Source organism: Limulus polyphemus, unplaced genomic scaffold, assembly GCF_000517525.1.
Source record: "Limulus polyphemus unplaced genomic scaffold, Limulus_polyphemus-2.1.2 Scaffold36, whole genome shotgun sequence".
Lineage (NCBI taxonomy): Eukaryota > Metazoa > Arthropoda > Merostomata > Xiphosura > Limulidae > Limulus > Limulus polyphemus.
This window is the reverse complement of record NW_013665646.1, coordinates 481209-489041: the sequence shown is the minus strand read 5'-3', so window position 1 is coordinate 489041 and position 7833 is coordinate 481209. Positions and strand designations below refer to the sequence as shown.

General features: G+C 35.2%; 1 protein-coding gene across 1 annotated transcript in view; it reads right to left on the bottom strand.

Annotated features, from left to right (window-relative positions):
* Positions 1-7833, bottom strand: part of LOC106460853 (neurogenic locus Notch protein-like) — an 87395-nt gene that overhangs the window by 28483 nt on the left and 51079 nt on the right. Inside the window, exons 9-10 of the mRNA XM_013920600.2 lie at positions 7086-7268; positions 1075-1302 (exon numbers count right to left, since the gene is read on the bottom strand). Of these exons, the coding sequence (XP_013776054.1) occupies positions 1075-1302; positions 7086-7268 (411 nt within the window). The remainder of the gene's footprint in view (positions 1-1074; positions 1303-7085; positions 7269-7833) is intronic.

The window sequence follows — 7833 nt, the reverse complement described above, 5'->3', positions numbered from 1 at the left end:
CTCAGTGAGTTGGGGGGGGGGCTTTCTGGCCCCTCCTTTTTTTAATATCTAATACTTTTACATGCTGCTAGTGAGAGAACCTGTTGTTAAAGTATTTGAATCCCACCACTGCCCCCACGGCTGAAAGGGGCGAGCATGTTTGGTGGGACAAGGATTCGAACCCACGACCCGCAGATTGCGAGTGGAGCCCCCTACCCACCTGGCCATGCTGGGCCAATATTTATAATGATTAAAATGATAAGAGAAAAATGTTTAGCATAGGAAGTGGAAATTTAAACTCATTTACAATAATATTAAAAATATTACGATATATTTTTGTGCATGAAAATATAATTGAATGAACAAAATTCAAAATATGAATTGTACATCAAAATAGTAAATGTACATTCAAAGAGTTCATTACGGTAATATGATAGAATTAAGGCTACAAATCTTGAAAGACTGTAAAATTGTCATTATATTTTTTATTTAAACTAACAGCTTAATAATGTGATGTTTATACTGTATTTTATTGAATGGTACTTTTAATAAAAGTTTGTAACTGAATAAACTTGTTGGAAAGGAATTAACACATATGAATATAGATTTATAAATAAATGTTTTGTTGTTGAATAATTTAAATCTAATCGTGAAAAAAGCAACCAATACGATGTTTCTTCGCAGAATAGTCCATTTTTACACTCACGAGAAATATAACTCATATGCATATAATGTATTTCCATTTCAACTTGAAAATACTTGTATCAAAAAATAATAATAATTATAAACTGTCTTACACTTCCGCCATCTTTCGATATATTTTTCAACTAAACCCAATTTCTAATAAATATTTCAAACTATTCTTTTAGGGATAAAAAAGAATGGATTGTGGAAAAGTTTTGACAATAGCATTTAAATAAAAACATGTAATCTTAGAGCTAAAAGTGAATGAATATGCAAGTCTTTCATTGTTTATTTTTCACCTAAAAAAAATCCCATTAATTTTAGAAACAATTGGTTGTGTTGTTATGAAAACTCAAATTCTCATGCCAAACATCCCATTCTTCTTGAATTCAATTCAATTATTTTTGTTACCTGGTGGGCAGTCACAAGTAAAACTCGCGACTCCATCGATACAAGTAGCGCCACTTCGGCATGGTTGACTAAGGCAATCGTCATCATTCAGTTCACACTTCCTACCGGAAAAGCCAATTGGACAGAGACATCGAAAACCGTTGATTCGATCGCTACAAATACCCTCATTAAAACAAGGATTTGGATAGCACTCATCAACATCTAGCTCACAACGATCTCCGCTGTATCCTGGGAAATATATCAAGGTTCACATTTATTCATTACCGTGAAAGAACAAATGGGCAAAATCAACTATTCTATCTTTTGATAATCTTTACCATCGCTGACTCCAAAATGTATTACTTCATATTCCTATTTTATGTTAAACAAGAGAATATTTTTAAGTGGCAAAATCTGATAACTCAAGCAACAATCCATCAGCCCTGCTGGTATTGACCACAATAATACTATACTATAATGGTAACAAGATAAGATAATGGATCACCTTTAACCCTCTCAGGTGCTGACCACGATAATGCAGTAACGTAAAGGTCTGTATTTCTGATGTATCGGTAAAAGTTTAATTTCACAACTGACACGTTTAAAACAGAATGCCCACATGTATGTTATGCTGTTTTGTTGTTAAATTTCGCGCAAAGCTACTTGATGGCTATCTGTCTTCAATTTTCAAATGATAGATCGGAGAGAAAGCAGCTAGTTAACATCACCTCGTGCTAGTCAACACAATATATATATTTTATATATATATCTGGAGTATAAAGGTTGTTTTTCTAAACTTTTTATCAAAGTATTTTCAACTGACAAAATTTATAAGGTGGCCAAAACAGTAACCCCAATGTTTCCTAACAAAATAATTGAACTGTATTGTTATTTTGTTGTTGTTTTTTTTTAGAGCAAAACAACACTGGGCCATCGAAACCCTGATTTTAGCGTCGTAAGTCTGTAAATTAATCGCTGTTCCATCGGAAAACAATTGACTTGTAGCAATAAATAAAAAAAAATTCTTTATGATATCTGCAATCAGTTTGTTTAATAATCAAAGTTTGGTTTGAGACGTGATGCCGCTGAGCACGTTCCGTATTTTCAGTTGTGGTCTCATCACAAAATAATGTGACGGTCAATCCTGTTATTTGTATCAAAGGACCGACCAAAGTCCTTGTGGTGAGCGTGTTCTGCTGACTGGCTAGCTTACCTTCCCTCTGATCAAAAGATCAAAATTAGAGACAACTATGACCGAAACTTATAGGAGGCACTTAGACGTAGTAGTTTAGTGCACGTATGCACAAAGGTGTCGTTCGGGTTGAAAAAAAATTCAGATTCCAAATCTTGAATGAGACAAAATTTGCTTTATACATATTTTGGATTTGTCAAATGTATACAAATACACTAACAATACGATATACCAATATAACTACCGCACTTATGTAACTGATAATTATTATCAAATATCTGCGTCATCTATTATTGTATTGCGTTGCGTTACAATGCCTGTGATTGTTAGCTGTTTTCTGAGGTTCGTTAACGTTAAAGGGTAAGTCGAATAACGCTGTCGATGCGATAAATTTTTAATCGATAACGTGAAAAGTTGGTCACATAAGTTAGAAGTCAGTCCGCTAAAGTCAGAAGTTGGTCCTATAAAATCAGAAATAGTCCGGATAATGTCAGAAACCGGACCAACAATTGCTTCTCTCAACTGTAAATTTATTGAAATCTCCGCCCGTATTTTGCGACCTTCTGTGGTATTCTTAACAAACTCATTCTTTCTGCTAGAGAGATATTGACCTCACGTTGATTTGACCTCACGTTGATCTCAGTTACAAATTTCCTTTGGGAAAACAGATCGCCATCGTTCCCTGAGGCGCGTGTAACATGGCAGCCCGGGTGGTGGGGACCGTCACGAGGAGTGGTTCTCACAGGGTGCGTGAAAGCATCTAGTAGAACGAGTTTTATCCCCACACCCTCCTTGCCTACATGCATGAAGCGGCTTTTCTTTATCCAACGCTTGTTATTCAGGTAGCAAGTTAAAGAAGCAGATTTTATTCAAGGAAAATCTAATTTCTTGAGCGTGAAAAAAAAAAGATTTTCTCTCAAAAACTATTTAAAATTTTCATTAAATGAAAAGCTGACTAAGATTATTTGACACTTTGTTCCCTTAGCAACTCATACATTTTAACTTAATACGATTTTTTTAATAGCAGGAGCATAAATATTTACGATGGTGTGTTACACGTGTAACAACTCTTATAATAGCTACTTCTTACATACTTGAAACCGTAATAATACAAGCATTACTGTTAGAAACAAGAACAAAAATTTATAAATTTACACCACTAGAGGGATTTTCTGAAAGGAAGGAAATCTCTTTACGTTTTTTAGGTAATAAAGCTATTACAGAGATTGTGTGGTCTTCCTTTAAGTAATGATGGCTGATCTTTTTACCTTAAGTGAAATAATTAAGAACCGATCTCATAAAGTACATATTGCAACCTATTTGATAGAATTTGAATAATATAGAGTCCGAATTCTAAACCTTTCCTGACTCCAATGAAAGGCGGTGCTATATTTATATAATCAAAAGACGTCATTTCCGCTTCCCTCTTAATGTGGCTTATTATATAAATTTGGTGAGACCATAAAACTAAAAAGTCCGATTAAAATTACGACAAATGGCTGAATGCTTTGAGGATTTACAATCGGCTGGGTGCTTGAGTATTTACTACATAGGGGGACATTTGCTAGTCTCGAAACACTTATATTTGTTCAACAGAGAACCCCTGAGAACGACAAAATGGATAAGTTGTTCACTGAATACCGTGCTTCAAATCCGTATTTCTGGATATAGTAGTTTGTTCTCCTGACATTTGTGCCCTTCGTTCAATGTTGGTAAGTAGACACCTACCGACAGAAAATCATATTTATCTCTAGTTTTATAAATCCTGCTATATATGCTGATGACACGAAAAAAAAAAAGTTATAATTAACCTAGCAACGAGTAACAAAAACAGGGCATGGGCCCAAATATATTATATACATACCATCACAAAACCCACTCTCACTCGTACGTGTAAACTTCTGACATTTAATAAATCAAACACGTGTTATTACACCACTTGTATTATATAGCAGTATTTTACACGAAACAAATATATTGTTACAGCTTGACACTCTCTCGTCTTCTATTCCTTCGGTCGCAATGAAATAACATTAATTGGACAAAAGGTCACATTCATTTCTTCTGGAAAATAGTTTTACCTCACATTATATATTATTAGGGTACAATAATGTACAAACTAAAACTATCCTCTAATGCACGACTTATCCAACTGTTTCAGGGATGATGGTTTCGTCACGGCAGCTAAACCAGGCCTAACTGCATTAACCCACACCTTTATGCCTAATCTTCACCAAATCGCTGGCCGATTAACAATGCCAGATCTTTAAGGGTATGTCACGCTATCTCTAATTGGTTATTCCATGCAGGTCCTTGCCCTCCAACGAATCTCGATAATCGTCATCAGTGTTATTGTCCTTTTTGAAGCGTGAGGTTGTTTGTATATACAATCGAGAAACCATGTTGGCCAGTCCCTCCAACTGTTACACGCGAATTTTTTTTTTTGCTGTCATTTTATAAGTTATATTGCGTTCAATTTGTTGGTAAGTTTTGGATAAGCATTTGGTATACAGCCTTTACTAGTGTGTAGGCTGGTAATTCAATCAGAGAAATCGTGTTAACAGTACAAAGACTTATGATATATATATATATATATATATATAAAGCTGACGTTTCAAATAAAATTTTACTCGTTGTGTCAGTGACTTAGCTTCTTCAAAAAAAACAAAAAAAACGGCTAATTATCATTCTCTAAAAAACTGCCCCCTAGTGGGCAGATCACAGATAGCCCTCGTGTAGCTTTGTGCATAATTAAAAAAACAAACAAACTAAGAAAACTTTATATTTCACATTCATTGCGAAATATTATGTACGATCGTGGTAGCTGTGGTGAAACGTTTTTATTCAGTGATTCTAGTTCATCTTATCTGTATGGTCGATTATATTAATTGTTCCTACAATTTGGGTACAAAACCGTGACGTTTGTCGTTCTAGCAAGAACACCTTCATGACGAAATAAAAAGTTTGTTTATTTTTGTAATTCGCGCAGTGCTACACGAGGGCTATCTGCGTTTTCCGTCCCTAATTTAGAGGAGATAGACTAGAACTAAGAAAGCTAATCAACAACACCCACCGACAACTCTTGGGCTACTATTTTACCAACGAAAAGTGGGATTGACCGTCACTTATAACACTTACACGGATGGAAGGGCTAGCATGTTCAGTGAGGGGTATTCAAACCCGCAACCCTTAGATTGCGAGTCAGGCACCATAATCACTAGGCCATGCCAAGTCTAAAAGGGTAAAGTCAGCTATACTTCAAACAAGAGAAGGCAACTGGAGTGAATGCGACCTATTAAGACTTTTAGTCTTTTGACGAAAGTAAAAAAAAATGTGTTTATTTGTAGTCAGAACCGCTATACTGATTTAACTTTGCTAAATTAGGCCCTACCGTATCCAGGTGGTTTGATAAAATCGCTTATGGTTGCTATGGGCCCTACCGTATCCAGGTGGTTTGATAAAATCGCTTATGGTTGCTAAGGGCCCTACCGTATCCAGGTGGTTTGATAAAATCGCTTATGGTTGCTTAGTTTTCTTACGAAAATATACAACCCATCAATCACTGGAACTTACTTCTTTGGTTCAAAGGTCACAGAGACCAATCCATAGCTGGATATAATTCTTGCAAGTGAGCCAGTTAAACAAATTCTTGATGGTCACGTGACTATCAACGTTACTGACAAATTTCCAGCAAAAGCGAAATGGTGCTGTTACGTAAAAATGTTCACGCTCAGTGAATTCTACCATTATTTTGTATGTGCAAAAATGTACAATACACGAGAACTTACTTCGTACGCGCAACCAGCGCGCGTGCACTTTTCAGAATGATGCACCAAACGTTAATTGCTATGAATCCAGATAAAAGACAATTTATAAATAGTCAGGCTGCTAATGCTGACGCATAAATATTTTCGTTTGAAAACTTATGGTATTTTTTATGTTTTTGTCAATCATACTGGTCAAATACACATGCACGGTGTACAACTGAAAGCATTAAAATGCACAATATGTGTTCGCAATGTTTATATAACCAATCATGTACTTACTGTTTAGATAACCAATCATGTAGTTGATGACTGATATTACAAACAAGGTAATATTCTGGCCATCTTTCAAACCAAACGAAGCCTCGAAAGACTTGTCAGTGTACAAAGGCAAGCAGTTAAACTCAACTCAATCGATTAAGACAAACACGTCTAGAGTGGGACAGAAATATAGACGATGGCCAATCAACTTCACGGAGACAAACACGTCTAGAGTGGGACAAAAATATAGACGATGGCCAATAAACTTCACGGAGACAAACACGTCTAGAGTGGGACAAAATATATAGACAGTGGCCAATCAACTTTACTGAGACAAACAGGTCTAGAGTGGGACAAAAATATAGACGATGGCCAATCAACTTCACGGAGACAAACACGTCTAGAGTGGGACAAAATATATATAGACGATGGCCAATCAACTTCACTGAAACAAACGCGTCTAGAGTGGGACAAAAAATATAGACGATAGCCAATCAACTTCACTGAGACAAACACGTCTAGAATGAATAAAATCATGAAACGTCAGGTAATCAATTTAATTGATACAACAAACACTATATCGAAAACTAAAGTTTGTTCACAGAAGACGCACACTTTATTTATTAATAGAATATATTTGTTTTATTCGTAAGTTGCAAAAAATATTTTTTCCTTCGAATCTCGTTAAGAAGCTGTTTTGCTAACCTTAAAATAAGTACAAAAGCCAAGGCTAGCGTTAAAAATAAAACTTACTCGGCAAAATTACGCGCCTTTTGGTGTAACCGTAAAACATCTACTGATAGATAAACACATACCTGGCATGCACACGCACCGGAATCCGCCTCTTTCATCCAAACATGTTCCATCGTTTTGGCAAGGACTAGACTCACATTCGTTAATATTAAGTTCACATCGAGGTCCAGCAAAACCTTTGGAACAATTACACGTAAAGGACCCTGGAGTGTTGACACATATACCCCCATGTTCACATGGTGAACCTGCGTAGAAAATAATACAATTATCCGAATTTATTACATAAGTACAGCTTAAAATGAAAAAAAAAAAGTCAAGAATAATTTGATTTTATGATGCATATTTGATAAAAGATATCAGTCTATTGTGTTTAATATCTTTAATGATATTCATATATGAGTTCCAAATATGTTATAGTATGCTATCAAATAATTTCTAGAGCCGGCATATTGCAATCAGAAATGCTTGAAGTGAGAATTTACTTTTTCATGATGCTAGTGAACATGCTTATAAAGTGACAGTTTACTTTTTCATGATGCTAATGAACTTGCTTATAAAGTGACAGTTAACTTTTTCATGATGCTAGTGAACATGCTTATAAAGTGACAGTTTACTTTTTCATGATGCTAATGAACTTGCTTATAAAGTGACAGTTACCTTTTTCATGATGCTAGTGAACATGCTTATAAAGTGACAGTTTACTTTTTCATGATGCTAATGAACATGCTTATAAAGTTTTTTGTAATTGTTGACAGTTTACTTTTTCATGATGCTAATGAACGTGCTTATAAAGTTTTTTTGTACTTGTTG